Source organism: Gasterosteus aculeatus, chromosome 9 (genome assembly GCF_964276395.1).
Source record: "Gasterosteus aculeatus chromosome 9, fGasAcu3.hap1.1, whole genome shotgun sequence".
Taxonomy (NCBI): Eukaryota; Metazoa; Chordata; class Actinopteri; order Perciformes; family Gasterosteidae; genus Gasterosteus; species Gasterosteus aculeatus.
In genome coordinates, this window is record NC_135696.1 from 18,984,363 (window position 1) to 19,005,958 (window position 21,596).

General features: G+C 44.7%; 3 protein-coding genes across 5 annotated transcripts in view; all 3 read left to right on the forward strand.

Moving 5' to 3' along the window:
- Nucleotides 1-8,920, forward strand: part of myo15ab (myosin XVAb) — a 41,158-nt gene extending 32,238 nt beyond the window's left edge. The window contains exons 57-75 of the mRNA XM_078080004.1: nt 193-334; nt 663-774; nt 866-940; nt 2,103-2,308; nt 2,380-2,498; nt 3,060-3,129; nt 3,226-3,298; nt 3,450-3,523; nt 3,624-3,706; nt 3,824-3,954; nt 4,042-4,136; nt 4,818-4,895; nt 4,968-5,064; nt 6,244-6,404; nt 6,490-6,623; nt 7,560-7,693; nt 7,865-7,998; nt 8,103-8,243; nt 8,352-8,920. Coding sequence (XP_077936130.1) covers nt 193-334; nt 663-774; nt 866-940; nt 2,103-2,308; nt 2,380-2,498; nt 3,060-3,129; nt 3,226-3,298; nt 3,450-3,523; nt 3,624-3,706; nt 3,824-3,954; nt 4,042-4,136; nt 4,818-4,895; nt 4,968-5,064; nt 6,244-6,404; nt 6,490-6,623; nt 7,560-7,693; nt 7,865-7,998; nt 8,103-8,243; nt 8,352-8,453 — 2,161 coding nt within the window. The 3' untranslated portion in view covers nt 8,454-8,920. The remainder of the gene's footprint in view (nt 1-192; nt 335-662; nt 775-865; nt 941-2,102; nt 2,309-2,379; nt 2,499-3,059; nt 3,130-3,225; nt 3,299-3,449; nt 3,524-3,623; nt 3,707-3,823; nt 3,955-4,041; nt 4,137-4,817; nt 4,896-4,967; nt 5,065-6,243; nt 6,405-6,489; nt 6,624-7,559; nt 7,694-7,864; nt 7,999-8,102; nt 8,244-8,351) is intronic.
- A 772-nt stretch (nt 8,921-9,692) lies between these two features.
- Nucleotides 9,693-13,972, forward strand: alkbh5 (alkB homolog 5, RNA demethylase). The gene is made up of 4 exons (XM_040187151.2): nt 9,693-10,447; nt 10,534-10,614; nt 10,705-10,830; nt 11,984-13,972. The coding sequence occupies exons 1-4, from the start codon at nt 9,729-9,731 to the stop codon at nt 12,156-12,158; spliced, it is 1,101 nt and encodes a 366-aa protein (XP_040043085.2). The 5' UTR covers nt 9,693-9,728; the 3' UTR covers nt 12,159-13,972.
- A 602-nt stretch (nt 13,973-14,574) lies between these two features.
- Nucleotides 14,575-21,103, forward strand: mief2 (mitochondrial elongation factor 2). Of its 3 annotated transcripts, none has more exons than XM_078079534.1 (9): nt 14,597-14,794; nt 15,581-15,647; nt 16,298-16,459; nt 17,028-17,187; nt 17,308-17,405; nt 18,401-18,577; nt 18,672-18,835; nt 19,241-19,393; nt 19,829-21,103. In XM_078079534.1, the coding sequence occupies exons 1-9, from the start codon at nt 14,766-14,768 to the stop codon at nt 20,334-20,336; spliced, it is 1,518 nt and encodes a 505-aa protein (XP_077935660.1). In that variant the 5' UTR covers nt 14,597-14,765; the 3' UTR covers nt 20,337-21,103. The 3 variants fall into 3 exon arrangements, with proteins under 3 accessions (XP_040043083.2, XP_077935660.1, XP_040043084.2); XM_040187150.2 differs by lacking the exon at nt 15,581-15,647 and adding an exon at nt 16,135-16,225 and having other exon boundaries at nt 14,612-14,794; XM_040187149.2 differs by lacking the exon at nt 15,581-15,647 and having other exon boundaries at nt 14,575-14,794.
- The last annotated feature ends 493 nt before the right edge of the window (nt 21,104-21,596 follow it).

Sequence of the window (21,596 nt, forward strand, 5' to 3'; positions counted from 1 at the left end):
TTGTATTGTATTTCTATTCATAAACATGTATTATACAGTATGATATATATATAATATGAAATGCTTCTGTATATATTCTGGATTTATTCATTACAATATTCTATCATTATTCCTTTTTGATAAGTGCTTTCCACCATTTCTGTAGCTTTGTTTCGTACAACAGTTGGGAGCTTTTGTGTCGCATTTTTTCAGCTATGCGGACATCCTGTTTGTGACCATCCCGTCTGAAAACATGCTGGAGTTCAATCTGACCAACGAGAAACTGATCCTATTCTCAGCCAAGGCACCGCAGGTCAAACATCTCGTAGACACCTTTATCAATGAGATCAAGAAGGTACTGCACACACAGACACACACAGACACGTTCGGTCCAGTCTGTATTTCAGGGAAGATGAATTTTCCCAAACCATGAAAGTACACGAATAGGAGGGGACAGCAGGAAAAAAACACCTGTAGTGTGTAAGCAGCAATGAAAGATGAGCGAGCGCAGTGTTGTGCGGTAAACACGAGGCTGAGGAGCAGAGTTTCCTCTTTTGTGCTGCCATCCGCAGCACAAACACAGACTATTTCTCTTCCCCTGTTCATCTGCACACACTCTCTGTATTAAAAACAATCTGACATGACAGTAGCACCGTGAGAGAATCCAACTGTCTCTCTTGCAGGACTCTGATTATGTGATCGCAGAGCGAAACTTTGTGGCAGACGACCGCTCGATGCTCAGCTTTCACAAAGGCGACGTCATCCGGCTGCAGGTTATGGACGGGCTGGAGAAGGGTGAGACCCAACGGAATATGTGATAGAAAACACGTCATCTAACAAGTGAAACCGCGTTTGTTTCATGTGTGTCTGCGTGTGTCTTTTCCAGGTTCCAGCTACGGCTGTGTGGTGAGGAAGAAGGTGGTGTTTTTGGAGGATCTGAAAAGAGACACTCAGGACTTTGGTGAGTGTTAATTAGATTTCAATTAAGATTAAAATTTGTATTAAAAAACAAGATTGCAATTCAAACTGACCGCCCTGAGCGAAGTACTAACCGTGTCCGTGACAGTATCGCTAGACCAGGTGCACACAGCTCTCTGGAAATACAATATTGTATCAGAAAGTTATTTTTCAGATGGAAGAGCGCGATGCAATTTTAAAAAATATTGATTCTTTGATTTTTTTTTTTTCTTGAGTCCTGTTATTTCATTTCTTATCAGATGAAAGAAAGGACAAACTCAGTGTGTGCTTCCACACGTACACTGTTATGTGTGTGTGTATAATTGACTGTGACACATTTATTGTTTTTTGGGGGCTCTGACATCTGGACATAGCACACCACTGCCAGGTTTTATGAATTTGGATCCATCCTCCACCATAACATCCACTGAGATCTGTCATCCGTTGGCTAAGACGGCTGTATTTTTTGCGCTGCATTATGCATTCAATTTGTCATTGAGCAGGACAGCTTGAGGATACCTGCTATTGGTCACATGGTGGGGACCAACAGCTGGTTTCCACTTCAAGCAAAACACTGCAGGCTAAAACATTTTTAAGCACAAATGTATTTTTATTCTTTTATTCCATAAAATATCTTTTTCCGACTAGTAGGAAGAAAAACCTCCAAAATACACATGTATGTGTTAATGGCAGTGTAGTACACTGTCTATTAGCGGCAGTCTATTTAATTAACCTTGATTTAGCATTAGATAATCCCTCTTTCAGAAAATGAAAAAAAGAATTCCAATATTACCTCCGCTCTTTGCTCGATGCATTGTTTCACTGATGCTGCAGTGGTCATTGCAGAGGTTAGAGTAAACCTGCAGGCACTTGATGTAAGTCAATACGAGGGACAGACGTACCCATGTGTGTAGTATCTATAATTAGACCAGAGGCTGCAGCTTGTGCCAGGTTATCAGCGCTGCCGCGCAGTTGAGTCTTATAAATGAAAAGAATGCCGATACCGATCTGACGCGTGGCGATGAAACGCCGACCTGCTTTTAGAGGAGAGGCAGATTGCGATCGGGACTTGCAGCGGAGAGAGGCGTGTTCTCTAGAGGCACAAAGCGCTCGGGCTTGTGTCTGTGTGTTGTGATCTATGTGACATGTGTGTGTCTGTGTGTCAGGTTGGAAGTTCGGCGCCGTGATTGGCCGCTCCGGCGCGTTTCCGGCCGACTGCGTGCATCCCGTCGCTCCCCCCGGCTTCCTGTCGCTGCCCCTGGACCGCCAGGCAGAGCCTCGGGGAGGAGCGGGACAGTTCGCCGTGTCGTCGGCCATCGCCGTTGCCGTGGCATCCACCGCGGCGGCGCACGAGATAGATCAAACGATTGAGGTACGCGGGCACACGTTCTCTGTCCGACTGACCTGTCAGATTGTTTTTCACTGGCAACCTTTGAATTTCAGAAGGTTTCCCTTGACCAGTTTCCCGAAGGAGATCTGGACGAGAGGGCCCTGCAGGACAGCAAATACGACATGTCCGAGTTTGCCAAGATGTTCTTCAGGCAGGCAGCCAGGGGGAAGGGGTGAGACGCAGGAACAAACGTGCACAAAACACACATAAAAACATGACACAACTACACTTCTAATTTATGGATGGAAAGTAACATTCAATCAAGTACTAAAGTTGTATAATTCAATTCTGAAGCACTTGCACTCTATCGTATGACACTTTATACTTCTAGTCCAATACATTTTTTAATTAATGACACTATTGTGGTCTTTGTTCCACTTAATCCATTTAACAGCTATGATTACCAGTTACTTTTTAAGCTGTACACAAAAAACACATTAGTGTATACAATTTAAAGCCCAACAGCGTGTGAAATAATTATTAACCAACTCTCCTGGAAGCAGCTGCAACATTACAGTTTATCGTTAACATGGATTGACTGAGAAATTACCAAACATTCACACACCAATCTGCATAATGAGTATATGCAAACACACATACACAACACATTGTCCTTCATACTTTTATATCCTTATTGATTTAAAAGTTTAACTATTATTTTCACAGAGTGGTATTGCAACTTTTAATGGAGTAACTTATCTTACTTCTTCTCGTGCCTGCTTTTTGTTCTCAGAGATTCCCTGAAGAGCAAAAGCAGGACCAGAGACTCCAGAGAGCCCACTGAAATTATCAAGTTCTCCAAGGTGCCTTTCACTCGCTACAACTTTAAATACTCTCATAAAATGAATCTTCTGTGTGTTGTGTTGAGCCGTTTGTGTGATACTTTTTGTCCTTTGCAGACTCCTCTGACTGAGTCTCTGATAGAGTTCACCGATGCAGCCATGAACAGGGTGGCAGCGGATCTCTTCCTGTGTACGTTCTCACCTTCTCTCATTCCTCTGATTACATCTTATTACATTTCCCTTATTACACCGGTGCTCCGATTCGTCCTCGGTTGGAATCAGACGTGTAGCAGATTTTGTTCTCGAGTGCTGGATATGTAATTGTTGTGTAATCTGTACAGCGCTGATGCGTTTCATGGGGGATTCTCCATCAAAGGGACTGACAGAGCAGGAAGTGGTCAACAGCATCCTCAAAGTAAATACACCCCGTTTTTTCTCTCTCCAGCTAGTACCTTCTCTCTGACCGTTTGCTGATGTGTGTCTGTGTGTGTGTGTGTGTGTGTGTGTGTGTTCAGCTCATAGGAGAGTTCCCCTTGATGAGGGACGAGGCTTACTGCCAACTCCTCAAACAGCTCACGGCGAACACCAGCTTAAAACCGTGAGTCCGATTTCCCACATGAACAAACCTACCCACACTGCGCTCCTCTTCATTTTTCTCAGGGCCTGTAACCCCCTGTGTGTGTGTGTGTGTGTGTGTGTGTGTGTGTTTGTTCAGTGACAGTTGCCAACGAGGTTGGAGGCTGCTGTACCTCCTGACCGCTTACCATCGCTGCTCTGAGGTCCTGAAGCCCTTCCTGCTGAAGAGCCTGCAGCAGGCTTCTCGCAGCGCCGGCGCGCAGTATCAGGGTAACAAAACAGGCACAATCGATGAGAGTAAATCCGCAGTGGACGTCAGCAGCGCCGCCAGCGTGTAATGTTCCTTAACTGTGCTAGGCATCGCTAAAGCGTGCGAGCAGAACCTGAAGAAGACGTTCCGGTTCGGCGGACGCATTGTTCCACCCAACAGCATGGAGCTGAAGGCTGTGATGGTCAGTGCTTCATTGGAAAGTCACTCATTCTCCAGAATAGCCACATATACATCAATGTTATTGTAAATATTATATTATTGATTACATTTATTGTGTAAGCTGCACATTAATCTGGTAGGACAAGGACGAGCCTATTTACGTTTTTTTTTTTTTTTTTTTATTGTGATTTTGTCATTATATTTCATGAAAAGATGAAAAATGATATATATTTATTGTCTGTGTATCTAGAGTGTATTCCTTTGTGCCACAAAGCTCCACTGCCGTCAGAAAAACAATTAAAAACGCATTAGGAGACACTTTGTGTCACTTTCCTTCATTACAATGAACATGGGCACTGTAGCTTGAAAATAGCCCCCCAAAATATATCATTTAATATATCATGTTTTAAAAAATGTATTCAGAAACCGCTGGGCTTTCGGATGATTAGAGAATGTGATAAAAAAAACAGAAAGAAAACTATTGAATATCGCCATCCTTATGCTTTAACTATTTTACGTATTTTTGTGTTGTTTAATCTTAAATTAAAGCCTATTCATCTTAAAGTTGCACAGCCCATAAAAGCCTGGCTTGAAAACATTTACCCTTCCCATCTAGAGTTGTGTATGAAGGTGTGTGTGTCCTGAAAGAATCAGCCGTAGCCCGACATGTCCAGTGTGTGTACACTATTTAATTTGTCTCCAGGCCGGACGGAGTTCAAAGCGTCAGCTGTTTCTGTTCCCCGGAGGCATCGAACGTCACGCGAAAATCAAAACGTGCACCGTGAGTGTCCAGTGAGCAGCTCAGCACTGCTGTGGTTCTGGCACCACGCGTGTTGATATTGTTGTGTTTCAGGTTGCCCTGGAGGTGATTGAGGAGCTGTGTTATGAGATGGGTTTGCACAACTTGGAGGCCATGGAAGAATATGCCATATTTTTAGTCACCAATAGAGGTGAGCTTGTCTTCTGCCTCGCTCGTTCCCACAAAAAACACACACAGGGCGCTGTGCTTGTGCACAAGGGCCGTCTTCTCGTCAGGGTCAGTGGAGCAGATCCACTCACAGATCACATGTCAGACTGTTCTCTGGTTTCTAGCTGCGGGAGAAAGTCACACATGAGTCCTCGTTGGACCGCCGCAGCAAAATAACGACAGCAGGATCGATGTCACCTATTCATAGTCGATGACAAAGTCTCAACACAGAGTCGTCTTTCCTCTTCATTAACTGTTAACATTCATTTGCATGAGGCACAAGTTACCAAACACTGATTATCGGATAAATACAGAGGTCCTAACAATGCATAATCCGTCTCAAGGGTCACTCACTTGTTTTTTTAATTATATTTTTCCTGATAAAATGCAGCTTTTGTTACGGTTCTTGTTGCTGTGCACAACTGTGTCATATTGATGTGCGCACCGCTCATGCTGCTTTGGTCTTAATAGGTTCTGAGTGCTGAAAGCTCCAGCGCTGATTAGGTCCACTGAAGCGTTGATGCGAAACGCTTTGCATTCTGTTGTTATTCTGTCTCCTCCCATAGCATTAAATATCTCCACATGCAACAGCTGGCAGCTGATGTTGCTTGTGTACTATTCAAAAGCACAGCAGGTGTGCACAAGTATTAGCAGGACTCTTCACTGTGTTTATGTCAGTAGTTTAAATTTCATTTAAATTTCATTTAAACTAGTGTGTGTTACAACTTGATTGAATAAACAATGTCATGGAAAAAGAAGTGAAGAAAAGAATAAAATCAAAATATGTCAAGCGAAATATTAGGTTAAAAAGAATAGAAAAATTGCATGACAGAAATCATGTCAAACAATGTTTTTAAAAAAAAGTTTTAATATTTTGGATCAAAAAATTAATGGAAAAAAGGCCCAAAAAATACTAGGTCAGGTATGTTCAAAGTATGTTAGGTTGAAAAAATATCAGTTCAGAAAAGGGTTTTTTTTAAAGGTATTGTTTAAAAAGAATTAATTAATTAATTAATTTAATTTAATTTAATTCATTCATTTAATTAAAAAAAAATATTAATTTTTTTTAAAAAATCTCATCTTTCATTAGTTTTAGCTTCTCGCTTAGGTGATCATGCAGATATCTGGATAATAAATATCATGTTTGTGTGGGTGTGTTCAGGTCAGAATGTGCGGCCTCTGAACAAACACGAGTACATCCTGGATGTCGCCACGGAGGCCGAGGTCGTCGACGCCAACTACAGCTTCTGGTTCAGACGAGTCGTCTGGACTCAGGCGCTCAAGTTCGACAACGAGCTCCGTGTCTCCATGCACTACAATCAGGTGAGGCGGCTGGTGCTCCGCACACACAGTTTGTGCTACCGACACGAGTGCGCGCGTGCGTGATTGTGTTTCTGTGTGCATTTAGATCCTGCCAGACTACCGCAAAGGCCTGCTTAACGTTCTGACGCTCGGAAAGGTGAGCGATCAACAGTTCCATCAGATCTCCAAGCTGGCAGCTTTGCAGCACAGAGCCAAAGACGTGGCGTTCATCCCGAGCATGTGAGAACACAACACGGCTTCAACTTTCATTCATCAGCTTTATTTAACGGGAAAAACATTCATCCACGACATTGTATATTCTTTGGAATAACCTCAAGCTACACTTCCTATACTTTAGCACAACAAGCATTAGTATTAGTTAAATATTGGTGTCCACATCGACACTTAGGTTAAAAAATGTTGATGTTACCATTTAATACTGAGATAACAAAAACACATACAGTATATATATATATATTATATTCACACACCAAGTTTTGTCTATTCCCTCAAACGTTTCCCCAAAGCAGCCATTGATCACATCTTGTTTTAATAGACTCAACACGGCCGTCGTGCTTTTAATCGGCTCCAGAAGTTTTTTTTTTTTTTTTGCTTCCGTTTTATCCTTCAGATTCTTGTTTTGTCAATTAGAGCAATTAAAAAATGTTCATCCTTTATTTCAGGCTCCATTTAACCTTCCCTGTTTCCCTATTAACACCAATCCAATTTAACTTGAACATTGACCAAAATATAAAAGTTAAATTAGCATAAATTTCCCATATAAAATCCATTTTACCTGCAGGTTGATTATTTTCGGTAAATTAACCTTAAACGCAGTCTGGATTCATTTCTAATGAAGGCAAAATAAATAGTTGTTGCAGGGCAATCAATGTTTTTTTTTAAACGCGATGAGGAGAGAAAGCAGTCAATAGTTTTTGTGTTTATGATGCGTGACACCTTATTCCTTCTCAACTGTAAAAACACGTCCTTTCGCAATCTCTGTACTGTTATCAGTGTCTCTCTCACTCTCTCACACACACACACACACACACACACACACACACACAAAGAGTCAAACCGCAGAACAGAAACAGCTCACTGAGTAAAATTGTCCTGCGAAATGCTAAGAAATCACTGCGTGAAGCCGACTCCTGTTCATCTTCCGGTCTCCTCTAGACATGAACTATCGGAGTACATCGCCGCGCCGCTGTTCAAGAAGCAGCCGCCCCAGCAGTGGGTTACCATGGTGACGCAGCACATGCAGCAAGTGCAGACCCTGAACCCGCACCAGGCCAGAGCACAGTTCCTGGGTAAGAGCTCCTGTTGACAACTGTGATCTTGGCTGAACTGTTTTTTTTATTTTTTTTAAATTAATTTATGTGTAGAATCTGTGAAGTACCCCCGTAAGAACGTCCTTTCTGTGCAATGTGCACAAATAAAAATGTGACAATCAGCTCTTTCTTTTGTCTTTGTGTGTGCAGGGTTGATCAGTGCGTTCCCCATGTTCGGCTCCTCGTTCTTCTATGTCCAAAGCAGCAGCTCCACCACCTTCTACGCCCCCTGCATCATCGCTGTCAATCAACATGGCCTCCACTTCCTCCACAAAAATACACACGTAAGAGTAGAGGGACATAGCAGTTTCAGTAGACGTTATGGTTTTATATATATATATATATATATATATATATATATATATAACAGTCAGTCTCTCTGGTGCAGGAGCTGATGGCAGTGGTCCCCCTGGTGGAGGTCCAGTCCAGCCGCACCCAGAGGCCCACTGCTGGAAGGAGTTACCCGTACGTAGACCTGACCCTGGGGGACGTGAGCACACAGCGGGTCATTCAGCTACAGCTGGAGCAGGTATTACGCAAACACAGACAGGGGCACTCTGCAAAGACCACACGTGATGCCTCGCCGTGAGCGGACTCGCTACGTCGCTGTTCTCACTCTGGCGGTGTTTGTCCACAGGGGCTGGAGTTGTGTCGAGTCATCGCCATGCACGTGGAAAACATGATGTCCGCGCGGGAGAGGCGACTCGCCCTGCCACCCAGCGAAATCACCGTGTTATAGCACGGGCTTCATTTCACGTGTGAGCAGAGTAATGAGGATGAAACCTGTGTAAATAGCCTTCCTCCTCTGGCCTGCAGGGGTTCTAATAGTCTATGTGAATGAGTATGTTTACACTGAAGTCAGTCTCTTTTACTTGATTATTATGCTGCATTGACTGAACAAAATGTATACTGCGGACAGTGAAAAGTAAATATTAGTCAATGTTTCTTTCAGGTTGATGCCTTTATTTTTACACGTGCTACTGTAGTTTTGAAATGGACAGAAGGGGTTAAGCACCACAGGCCTGTGCCTTGTCATTATAAAGTTTTATAACTGATATGCAACATGCTTTTTTATCTTTTTTTAGATTGTTTATTATAAACACTTGATGGTACAGTTTTTGTATTCACACAATGTTATTGCATCAACTTTCTTTTTTGTAAAGAACATTTTATCTAAATAAATTCTGTTTTTATGAGAGCGACAAATATGAGCACTTCTGCTTATTACATACATCAACACAACAGAAAGCACTACAATAATAGCATTAATAAGTGCTCACTGGGACCAAATTAGCAGTTTCTCCCAAAATGGATTTACCCGTTTGCCAGGCATTCCGTCACGTGACAGTACGCCCCGAACTGCGAGGTCAACACTGCGCACGCGCGGACGTGTGGCAGGTTACACGAGTTTATTTCCAGCCTCTTTTCTTGAGGCTGTGGACAGGCTACGGTGGTGGGAAGTGACCGTTGTCAAAGCCGTCGTTGCGAACACAACAATGTGTACCTTAAAATCTCGGAGTTAACCCGAGGGTGGAAACGTCTCCGGCGCCCCGCGGTTCAGGAATTTAACGGTGACATGTGACATGTCGCTGCGTGGTTTGTCGGCATTTCCAGGCGGTAACGGACAGACCAAGCCAGGCTAGCTCGAGCTAACGGTAGCTAGCTCGTAGCCAAGCAACTCTGACAACGTTAGCCCTCGCTAGCCTCCCCGGATGGCCCGAGCGCGTCCCGTAGTGTCGACGCGGTGTTGGTTCGCGGCTCCCCGGTAGGAACGTCGCCGCACACGGCGTGACAAGTTTCCCACCCACAGCTGCCGTTTCAGTTTCAAAGACTGTTTTCAACGCAGTGGATATTTTGCTACACGTGTTGTGCTCAAGCTAACGTCTAACGTTAGCTGGTCCGTTAAAACGGTGCTGAAATGCGGCGCTGATACATGCTAACGGTTAGCTCAGTGGCTCACGTCGCACTTCAACGGTCGTCGTTTTTTTTCTTTCTCTTCTCTCCGTTGGCTGACATGGCGTCCAGCGGATACTCCGACCTGAGGGAGAAGCTCAAATCCATGACCCCGCACAGGGACGAGGCGAAGAACAAGTACGCGGACGGGGAGAGCAACGGCAGCGGGAAGGGACACAAGCGCAAGCTGCGGGAGTCCGACGACGACGACCACGAGCACAGCGACGACAGCGCGGAGAGCCGCGAGCAGGAGGCCGTGCGGGTGAAGAGCAGCATCCTGCAGGAGAGCATCTTCACGCCGGAGGAGTGCGCCCTCATCGAGGAGAAGATCGACGACGTGGTTTGCAAGGGGGAGGCGGGACTCTATCGCGAGCACACCGTGGACCGGGCGCCCCTCCGCAACAAGTACTTCTTCGGGGAGGGCTACACGTATGGGTCCCAGCTGGAGAAGCGCGGGCCGGGCCAGGAGAGGCTCTACCGCAAGGGGGAAGTGGACGAGATCCCGAGCTGGGTGCACGAGCTGGTGATCAAGCGCCTCGTGTCCAGCGGCGTGGTCCCGGAAGGGTTCGTCAACAGCGCGGTCATCAACGACTATCAGCCGGGGGGCTGCATCGTGTCGCACGTGGACCCCCAGCACATCTTCGCACGTCCCATCGTCTCGGTGTCGTTCTTCAGCGACAGCGCGCTCTGCTTCGGCTGCCGCTTCCAGTTCAAGCCGATCCGCGTGTCGGAGCCGGTGTTCGTGCTGCCCGTGAGGCGGGGGAGTGTCACGGTGCTCAGGTGACTGGGGCTCTTGCGTTTTTGTTGCTGTCCTCTTTATCGATTGCGGCGTTGTTGTTAAAAATGTGGCCTCTTTCTCTCCGTAGTGGCTACGCTGCTGATGACATCACGCACTGCATCCGCCCACAAGACATCAAGGCCCGTCGCGCAGTGATCATCCTTAGAAAGTGAGTCCACTTACTGATTCCCCCAAGTTACTTTTGCTATTCAAATCTGTATCTGATCCTGGTGCCCCCCATCCCCCTGCTGTTTGCCAGGACTCGACCAGATGCTCCGCGACTGGATTCTGAAAGCTCTTTTGCTGTCGAGAGACCTGCTCCTCTGAAAGCCAAACGCTCTCATCATCATCATCATCGCAGAGCAGATCCTGATGCTGCTCACAGGTATCTATTCACTGCTGAACTCTTCATGGGTCCAATCAAAGCAGACCTGAGGAAAACCTGTGATATTTGCAGAAAACAATAAATAAAAAGATGGAGCCGATCTGAAAGTTGTCTTAGAACAATCAGTGAATCTGAAAAAAAAAAGGATTGTTGCTCCTCAAATTTAAGAGGCAAAAGTCATAATACAATGTATATTGGCCTTGACAGGTTGCTAGAATCTTTCCTCGCTGCATCATAATCACTTTGAACTGTTTAAAATCATATTTCCTCCCCTCAATGGAACCGGAAACTAACACTCCTCCAACCACACCGCCCGGGGCATTTAGTTAATGCAGGGCTGCTCTCAGTCTACTCACTTACGTGTATTGACATACTGACCCTGGGTTCGGTTAGACTGATTATAATTTGGACACAGACAAAATCAATTCATGGATCGGGTCTTGTTTAGTAGTGAACTTCTGTTGTTGTTGTTACCTTTTTTGTGGTCTCTATTTGAAGGCAATTTAAACGAGTGCTGTTGTAACAAAAGTCACAAAAGCAATCGCAGTGCGATCGGTTCAAATGTTCAAGCACAATAATAATCGCACCACCATTGTCTATTTATATTTATTGTTCATACTGTGTGAACGGAGTATAGAATACTCATACATGCAGCATATGAGCTAATTGTAATTGGTGCCGACCTAACCTCGTCACAATGCAGCAGATTTTGATCTTTTGATAATGCTAAATGATGCAATTGATGGGAGAAAGTATCCGTGGATTCACTGGGAGAAGCGCCGGCTCACGCCCACAAATGTCATTTATATAGATTTCAACAGGCAAATAATTTAAAATCCATCAGTGATGCAGTTCTTTGAACCCTCCTTTCTCTGGCTATCAAAGCGTTTTTGCTCTGCGCTTTTGTGTTTTAATGAAGCCACGAGAAACATTAATTAACATTCACCGGTGCTCGAATTACAACAAGCCCCCACTTACAGAGAGCCCGTAAAATGTCTGAAAATAGCAGAAGACTTCTCCAACAGCAGCTGAGGCTGTAACGGCGTTGGAGTCTGTCCCCGTTGAACAGGTGTCTCCGTTTTTTTGGGGGGGGGGGGGTTTGCATTAACAAAGATCCAAATCTAACCCGGCCTGATTCTTTGTTCTCCTGCAGGCCGCGGGTGCTCGAGATGGACAAAGAGGAGAACAGACGCCCGTCGAACTCCTCCCACCACCGTCGCCACAGCATCAGCTCCTCCGAGAACTACTGGAGACGCGGCGACGACGACGACGACTCCGACAAGCACCGCGAGAGTTCAGGGCGCAACGTGAAAATGAGACGCCACTGAGGCCTCCTCTGCCACGCGCGTATACATATGAATATATCTTTTATGTATGTCAATATTGTAACATGCTTCGATCAGCCGTCATTCTCTCCCTCCTGTTTCAGTCTGGCACGAGGAGTCCAGTCCTGCGTTTTTGATTTAGAGTCCGGATGCGTTTGAGTGCGTTGTTCTTTGTTTTTGGCTGACAAAGCTCCTGTCTCCAGTCAGGCTTTGTTGTTAAACTGACCTTTGATCAAACCGTTATTGTTTCTATATCCATAGGCACTTCAAAATGGCATGTATTTTTTGTAACCAAGATGTACAGGCCACAAGAAAAGAAGAAAAAAAGATGTATGTGTGGATTTGTACAAGAGAACCGAACTGTAATCTAACTTGTTATAATGTACAATACTTTTGTATAGTCTTTGATCTTTGAACTTTTATGCCAATAGAAATATTTGATTTGGTTGATTTAGTTTGTTACCCACGTTGCAGAGCCTTACCTTTTACCACGCATCCCGGTCTTAGTTCGCTTTGGCCTCCCAGCTGCTGTTTCAGATGAAACACCGGGCAGATGTGTGCTTTCATTCTACTGCGTGACTCGTCTTTGTGGAGGCGAAAATGTGGCGCATCAACTGAGCTGATGTATCAGGGAGTGATAAAAACCCTGGGCCCTGTTTCAGTTTGAAGTGGCGTACCTTGTAAAGTGACGGAGGCCCCGCTTTTTCTTTTCTGTATTAAATCTAATTTTTCCCCCATTTCCGTGATATTTGGATGAGACGGAACCACAACGCGGCCCGAGAGGAATCTGTGGAAATGCCTTATTTGTTTCTGGCTCCCAGTCGGCCATATTTAGCCAGGACACTTATCCGCTCATGGGCGGGTCGTTCTGAAGTTACACATAAACAAAAATAAACCTCGCTGCAAAGGAGAAACAACTTTCTAGTTACAGTCACAGGTTTTTCCAGAGCTCTGCCAGAGTTGTGAATTTGTTTTTGAGCCAAAATGCAAAAGTCTGTTAGAGGTTCTTCAAAAAAAACTGCTTCATGGGTGTCACTGGTCAGGTGGATGAACAACGCGGAGTGTGTCTCGTGGTGCTGGAGAGTCTGTGTTTACGTGTCAAATGATTCCGTAGATAAGTGTCCGTAACAAGGAGGACGACGCCGGAAGCACTTCCTGGAGGGTTTCTCTCAGAATTGACTTTAACTCCGTCTCGGCCAAAGAGGAGTCGGGATTTTATTTAAAGACCACAACTCTCTGCTCTAATAAACGGAAACCTCCACAAACAAAATCGTGAACTTGAGGAGGTGCGTCTGTGGTTGGCATGTTTTACGGTTTGTGAGCGGCACGTTGTGGGTCTCCGGCTGGACTCGGTCATAGATCAAGACTTTTCACTTAGAATATAATTTCTTTAAAACTAAATACTTTTTTGTATAAGTGTGAAGTTTTTTAAACCACTGAAATGTCCACTTACACCAATTGATACAGTATACTGTGTATTGTTACAGACATCTTCTGGGTCTTCTTTCCATCTTTGTGAATGTTTTGTCATTCTTGTAGGCCGCTTTGATTACCTGCTGTTAGAGAAGTCCCACTGTCATCTTCATTAAAATCTAACAGTTTTTTGCTTTAGAATATTTGTTTGATGTTCTTTTGTATTTCTAGGATTATAATATGTGGGAAGGGAAAACCAGTTTGGACCCATGAAATTTCTTTAATTCCCTAATAATTCTTGAATCTGTATATAAGTTTGTATATTATGCATCCATCATATTTCCAGAACATTATTTATAATTCAATAAAAAAACAAATATGTAAAAATATCACTACAAACAAAATGGAACAGCCTCACATTCATTCAATTTTCCTTTTTTTTAGTTAAGTAAAGTCTTGGTATCCAATGCATGAATAGACTTGACTTTAGATAAGAGGTTCAAAGTTCCTTGTTGACCTTCCAACAAGCATAGTTTGTCAAAAAGGTTTGTGTGACAAAGGCTAGTTTAAATGAACAAAAGCACTCAAACAGTTACTAGTGGGCATTATTCAAACCCTCCACTAAAAGTAGTAATGCCACACTTTTAAAATAATCCAGTACAAGTAAAGTGCATTTGAAAGTTGTGTAAGTGCACATACTTATGAAATTAACAGTACTCACAGTAGAAGCTGTCAGTGTTTTAGTATAACATTACTGGATAATTATAATGAATGTATTAATATGTAAGTGGTGCTTTATTCTAGATTGTACTTATTGTGTGTTGTGTCATTTTAGCAGCTTAATCTGTTACAATGGATCATATTTTATCAACTGATTTTAAACTCTTAAATAAATCTAAAAAGTTCAATAGTTTCTCAAAAATGTGGAAGAAATAACAAATAAAATCTTGTAGTAACTTTTCATGCCAAATGGAACTTATTTTTTCGATAAATCGTTTTGGGAGTTCCGGAGGTCCTTCGCGGGCACAGCGTCTTCCAACCGCAATTAAAGAAGAGAAGAAGAACACAGCAGCGGTTAGCTAACGCTAGCTGGTATTGCTAGCTATGTTTACTTTAAGTTACGCCCGTGGACAACATACGTAACTTCACGCGCTTTTTGATTAATATTATCAACACAGGTCTATTAGCAAATCGTGAATGGTGTGGACTCGGACTCTTATATTTTGGTGAGTGTACTTCACAGTTGTTGAGGGACAGCTGGCTGTCACTGGCTGCTAACGAACGCTAGCTAGTTGGCTAACAGAGTTAGCTAACGTTAGTTAGCTTTACTAACGGACGTCAGCTGCTTCCCGGACTTGTCAGCCGTTTACCCGTTTTCTTTTCACCATCATCGTCATGCTGGTGAACTTATTCGGTCGATTGTGCATAAAGGTTCACCAGAGTTATGGTGCTACGTTACTAACAACTGCTATGTTGCTAGCATCTGTCTCCGTTGTCAGTAACGTTCACTAATTAAAGTTAGGTGAATGATAATTTAAATGCATTAAACTGAACATGTCAGAATTCCAGTCACACGTCCACATGCAGTTATGCGGCAAGATACGTTTAACAAATCCTTTTGTTGAGGATCTTTAGGAAAAGCCATAATGCTGTGCAGTGTCCCTGTTATGTTACTAGCTCACCTTTGTTGTCTTGCTGCCACCGTTGTTCACTATTGTATACCAAAAAAAAAAATGAAAGTACTCTTACTAATGCTAATAGTATTATTACCACTCCATAAGAGGGACTGTCTTTCCTGTCACTCACAGTAACAATCTGCTGGTATGTGATGTTGCTAATGCTACACATCTGTCAATGTAATACTTAGAGATTATTTATATTTCAAGGTACATTTGGTGAATAAACTCTGTCATAGTATGGCACCATTGCACTGACTGGAATCAGCAAATAGGACAGTGATAGTAAAAGCATTGTGTTTTATCAGCTGATGCATTTTGTCGCATCTATAATAGGCTCAACGAAGACGTCAGGAATCCTTCGGTGTGTCTGACCGTGCTGCAGCTCATATTAAACAGAAAAGTAAGCTGTGCTGTAACCTGAGGCTGTAATACATTTGACCCAGCTGCTGGATTTGGGGTCTTTAAATAGAGTCTCCCTTCTTCGACCCCTTTACCTCTGGCAGAGAGAGTGAGTTATGTGCTCTGGCTGTTTCTGGATCTCGGGTCTCTGGAGCCAATCGTGATAAGCACCATGTACGGGGTCACGATTTGTTTTAAGCTAAAAGAACATTCATATCATGGTCACGTATTTGTCTCTGCACTGATTGGTCTAATCGATTCGTCCCTCATCAACAACAGCAGCCAAGAGAAACAACCCAACAGCTCAGTTTTATAAAACTAAACTTGTCAACTAAGTTCATGAGAAAATCATGAGAAAATCATGTGTCCAAAAAATCAGGGCTCAGGGATCAGTTATTAGTTTGCGTTTGCTTGTTTCTACGCCCGTTCATCCAGATTTGTAGTTACTTTACTTTTCCACCCGTCATCCCGGCTGGACATCCCATCAGGTTGCTTCCTGGGTTACTCTGACTTCTTGTCATCCACGTGGAAGTTAAGCTGCGTCCCATGATTTCTAGATCTAGACGGCTCTAGCTGGAGGTAATTTCCGCCCTCTTCCTGACACTTCTCATTATTCTCTATTTACTAGAATTCATGTTATGCTTTCCCCAGGCTAACAACAAAAAAGGGGAAGCCATGAACTTCCAGGGCAGTCGGAGGCGAGGAGAGGAGGGCATCGCCGTGGTGATTGATTTCCTGCTGTCGAATGCCCATCTGGTTCTGGGAGTCGGTGGGGCGGCCGTGCTCGGAATTGCTACCCTGGCGGTGAAACGGGTGAGTGTTTGTTTTTTTCAGACTGCTGGTTCCACATCAGTGCGTCATTCATAGACACTCACCAATCATCTGATTCCGTAGGACCTGGCCAAAGAATGTGTTGTAAAGCCCTGAAGCCCACATTGACATTTAACACTAGCATGTCCACTGAGTTGTATCGGATCGATTGGCAGTAAATCGTCCAGCTATTATCACCTGTAGCATGATAAAACTACTCATTAGTAATACTACACATAGGATGCATCAATTCAAGAATTGTGTGTTGAATTGATTGCTGTTTACCACTTGACTCTGGAATTAACTAAAGCAGACGAAAAGCTACGGCCTTTTTTTTTGTTTTCTAGTTTTCTTACTAAAATGTAAATCTCCAGCCTGGAGCACAGCACATTATTTGAAAGTGTTTGTAAAATGGTCATTTGTAATGAATGGACTAAACATGCAGAAACTCCCCAGGACGGCCCCGTCTTGACGTTGTACGAGGCTCTGTTCATACTTCAGTCTAAACTGGTTGGCCTGCGTTCTGTCAGTCGGGCAGCGCGGGCCGGCTGTGACCAGTGTTTGTGTTTAGCTGATAGAGCGCGCGGGCCGTGCAGCCGAGGACGAGAAGGTGAAGCAGAAGATGGCTGAGAGCTGGGAGGAGCTGAGTTCGGTCTCCGCTTCTCCCACGCTGCTCAAGAAGGGCGTAGAGGGCGTGAAGCACGTCGCCAAGGCAGCCAGACAGCAGAAAGGTATGTGCTGCATCCCGAGTGAGACGCACAGAAATATCACAGACCCACTGAGGTGTGTATATTAAGGCGAATACTCTAATTATCATTATTTGACAGCCGTTTTCGATCTTTCTCAATCAGCGGAACTTTCGCAACAACCCCAGACGTCCTCTTCAGAGGTGCCACCCAAACCCGCGTCAAAGTCCAAGAGGCTGCAGCTGTGCGCGCTCAGTTTGCAGGTACGGTCCGACGTTTTTGGCCTCGTGGCTTTTTTTGGGATATTGTTACGCACTGCTTCGGCTGCACAGAGTGCTGCATAATCCCAGCACTGTGCGTGTGTTCCTGCGCACTGACTGTTCATAGGAAGTCAAACGAGCATGAAAACAGCTTTGAGTTAGTTAGTGCGGGACGCCCACATAAGCAGAAATGTTGTGGATGGTTCTGTATGAGCTGCATGAGACAATTTGTTCAGTAAATGTTAGCAGAGCAGCTGCAAACGCATGACTGGATGTGAGAGGGGATTTGAAGCAATGGGATTTGGCTTTAAAGAAAGCTTATGCAAATTGTATCTTTTATGAAAAGTTGCGCATCTTAATTTGCTGTTCAGCATCCCAGGAACAGTGCCTGTTAGAATGAATAAATTAAATGACTTTCTGAAAACCAGAATAGAATCAGCGGTGTGTTTTTCTATGCCAGCGTCCATTGTTTCCTCTCATATGGGGCTTTAATACGCTTTAATATGCTGTACTTTTTAGTCTTAACAACAGTGACAGAATACGCACAGCATTGTTCCTCGGCTGTCATCTACTTTTCTTCATTGCAGCAACTTAACTGGCAGTCCTTTAACAAAGAAAAATGTATGTCGTTATAACTTTATATCAAAATATTCTTCTGGTTAAACAAGACATGTGTGCTTACGTCAGCTTGTGCCCATCAGTTTCCACCGATCACAGCATTCCATCAATCAGCAACTTTTAGGACAATGGAGGTGTGCGTGTGCGTGCATGGAGATTTTTATTTTATCTACATATTCTCTTTCACTTGGGAATACGCTGCGGTACAGATGCTAAAGGCGCGCCAACATTAAGTCTGGTAGAGGCACTAAACAACAGGAGGCGGCTTTGTGCATTCCCAGTGGAAGTGTCACGACATCCAAACTGTTTGGTCACCCTTCACCCTCTCTATCTCGGCCTCCCAGTATTTGCGCCACTTGAACTGAGTGAGTTGTGTGCAGGAGCGCCTGCAGCAGTACTATCACACGAGGGCGGCCCTCCACCCAGACGAGGTGCTGAGGGCTCAGTCTCTGGCCGTGGACATCTGCAGCGAGATCCAGGGCTTTCTGCACAGCCGGGTTCCTGACATGCCGCTGGGAGAGATGAGCCTCGGAGGTTCTCTACTGGATGACCTGCAGGTACGCTCGCTCCCCCTTTCCTGGCTGATAAGCCCGCTCTCTTTTCGTAGGTGTAGGATGGGTAACACCCGGGCTTCTTTCCGCGTGTGTTCAGGTGGTCAGTGCGGACCATGCTTGTCTGCTGGTGCCCCTACAGCTGGAAGCCACTCTGTGGCGCCTCATCCCCGGAGAGGAGACGCTGCTCACACACCCGCTGCACTGGATGATCCGACGGGTCAATCTGGAATATTTCCCCAGAGGACTCAGCTACTGGGACAGGTGATGATACTGTGACAACCCAAATATTTGTGATCCTTCAAGCGGTCTGTGTCTCTTTCTATTCAAGCAGATCAGGCATGTTTGTGTAACTAAGCTTTTTACTGCTCATTTTCAACGTTTGTGTTTTTGACTAATGCTATTCAGTTATTCAGCATACAATGATGTATGAAAAAGAAAAATCATCACACAATGTCATTGAGAAGCTAGATATACTACATTAACATTGAATCAGATGTGTCAGTTTGCTGATTTTAGTTTTAAATCACCAACATATATTCATTCTTGGAGGAGATTTTTAAAATCAATGTAATTTAAATTGAGGCAGCTGTAATGGGCTTAATCAGAACTGAGGGTTTGCTGCTGTGACGCTGAGCCTTAGTGAAGCAGCCGGTCTCTGTCCTGCAGGCACCTGGTGGGGGGGTACCTGTCTGCAGAAGCGGTTGTGAACATGTTTAGTAAGACGGTGATGGAAAGTGTGAACTGGCTGTCCATCAGCAGCACTCTGGACTGTCTGGTCAGACCTGTGCTGGGAGGACCTGACCTGAGACTGGAGATCAGGTACGCTGTTACTACCTAGGATTTGATGCTCAGATGGACTCTGTATTTATCTGTGGCTAAACCGAGCCACAAGTGTTGCATATGAAGAATGGCTCACGTCACCGTAGTGTAAACAGGGCACACGGGAGAGGCTTTTGCCTCGAGGGCTTTAAAACTCTCCCTCAGACTAGGCAACAAGCCTACATGGTGGGTCTTAGGAAAAGATCATGTTTTGGGCTTAAATAAACTCCTTTTGGCAGAAAGCCCAGAAAGAAAAAGTTTCCCGTGTGTGAAAGAGTTTTCTTCTGACCCTGCAGTTCCTCGGCTACCGGGAACCTTTCAATGTCTTTCTGCACATTCTTTGTTTTTTTGCTGTAAACTTTTTACTAAAGAAGCTGATAATCCGTGTGTGCCTGCTCTCTCCTGATGGACTTCTCCCCCGCCGTGTTCCTCCAGGCCTGGAAATGAAGACGGGGCAGCGAGCAGCGAACCGCCCGTGTTCATCTCCGTGCTGCCTCTGCTGACGGAGGAGGACGTGGTTCTGACCGCCCAGCCGGAGCTCACGGCGCCCTGGGTCAATGCCTGGCACCTGTCCCTCTACCCGTGGGAGAACCGCCGACTGACTCAGCTCGACGCCGCCGACGGCGGGCGCCGCCGCCACGCGCTGAAGATCCTCAAGGCGGTGTGCAGACTGAACCCTTCCCTGCGGCCGCTCGGAGCCGCGCCGCTGGCCAACCTCATCCTGCACCTCAGCGACGGCGAGGGCGACTGGTCCGAGACTAGCCTGCATGTGCGATTCCGGCAGTGCGTCGCCGAGCTGATCGGCTACCTGGAACAAGGGGCGCTGCACAGCTACTTCAAGCCGGCTGTCAATCTGCTGAGCGGCTTGTCGGAGGACCAGGTGGACCGGATGGGTTTCATGCTGTACTGCGCCGTGTCGGAGCCTGAAATACTGCTCATATAACTGTGTGCACGCGCAGTATCTTTCAAGCTCTGACACACACACACACACACACAGATCAAATGAATAAGACGTTGTGCTCTGACCACTGCGTTCTTGCCTTGTTTAGCTCCTCCCTCCTGCTTTGATTTTGAAATTACAGAATGTGCAGCACGCGCCTCGCCGGGACGAGGAGACGCGAAACCGAGACGGGATGTGAAAGCGATTTAGAGGAAAGGAGACGAAGTGTTCACCCAACGGGTTTGAGGTGACGCTTCAAGACGTGCGCGGTCAAACCAGCCACCAGAGTCTGCAGTGGAGTTTGAAGGGATGTAGCTGCTTGACGGGGCGTCGGCGATGGTCACTGAGGCCACGCGGCGCTCGGAATACCAGCAGAGGAGCGCTCATCGCCTCTGACTGATGGCGAGTGCTCGGCTTTATTTTCCTAAACCTACTTTAATATAATGTAAGTATACAGACAATTGATGACCTGCTAATGACAACAGGTTTTAATGCATTTATAAAAACCTGTCCATCTAACTTATTTAACGCAAATGCTATATTTTGTCATATTGAGTGTTAAAGTGTGCAGTATTTTGTTTGTCTTGTTTGCTGTTCAGTGGGTTGACTCTTACTTGGGTTAACTAACCTTTTTTAGATAAATAAAGTTGCCTTCTAACTGAAGGCTGTTGGTTTTAAATACCGTATGAATGTTGGGACTATTTCTTGCTGACTGAAAGTTATTTTCTGTAAATGAACACACTGCAAATAAAAATGAGTATTTGTTTTTATTCCTCCTTTGTTGCTCTGAAATTTTTCCATCCTAACTTTCTAAACCGAGCGTCACAAAGAGGAGTGTCAGGAAGATTTTCCTGGTACCTTTTATTTATTAGCTGATCGGCTAAAGAGACTTTTACCACTTTTATAAACTTGTTGAAGTAGTTTTTTAAACTTTTGTGTGTCGGATTCAGTGGCGTTTTGTAGGAATACATTTTGCATTCACCTGAATCACCTCGCCAAGCCTTTTTGTAGATCTTGTACCCCAGGTAACCTAAACTCGAAAGCCTCTTACACATTGTCACATTGTTTATTTTGTCACATCTCTGTTAAATATAGAATAACATGGCACCAAACATAAAAGGTACAATATAAGATGCTCAGTCCACCAAAAGTATGAAACCATTGTTATTCCCTTTCCAGTAGTAAATGCATTTAAATCCACACTGGTCCTTTATATTTACAAAAAAACAGTTTAAATAACACAAGTTACAATGCAACATCCCC

Excerpts from the sequence above, each read along its gene's own strand:
- alkbh5 (XM_040187151.2), top strand. The coding sequence starts at position 9,729 with ATGGCGTCCAGCGGATACTCCGACCTGAGGGAGAAGCTCAAATCCATG. Across the intron at positions 10,615-10,704 it reads GCAGTGATCATCCTTAGAAA|GACTCGACCAGATGCTCCGC; the intron begins GTGAGTCCACTT and ends GCTGTTTGCCAG. Across the intron at positions 10,831-11,983 it reads GATCCTGATGCTGCTCACAG|GCCGCGGGTGCTCGAGATGG; the intron begins GTATCTATTCAC and ends GTTCTCCTGCAG.
- mief2 (XM_078079534.1), top strand. The coding sequence starts at position 14,766 with ATGGTGTGGACTCGGACTCTTATATTTTG. Across the intron at positions 17,406-18,400 it reads TGTGCGCGCTCAGTTTGCAG|GAGCGCCTGCAGCAGTACTA; the intron begins GTACGGTCCGAC and ends AGTTGTGTGCAG. Across the intron at positions 18,578-18,671 it reads CTCTACTGGATGACCTGCAG|GTGGTCAGTGCGGACCATGC; the intron begins GTACGCTCGCTC and ends GCGTGTGTTCAG.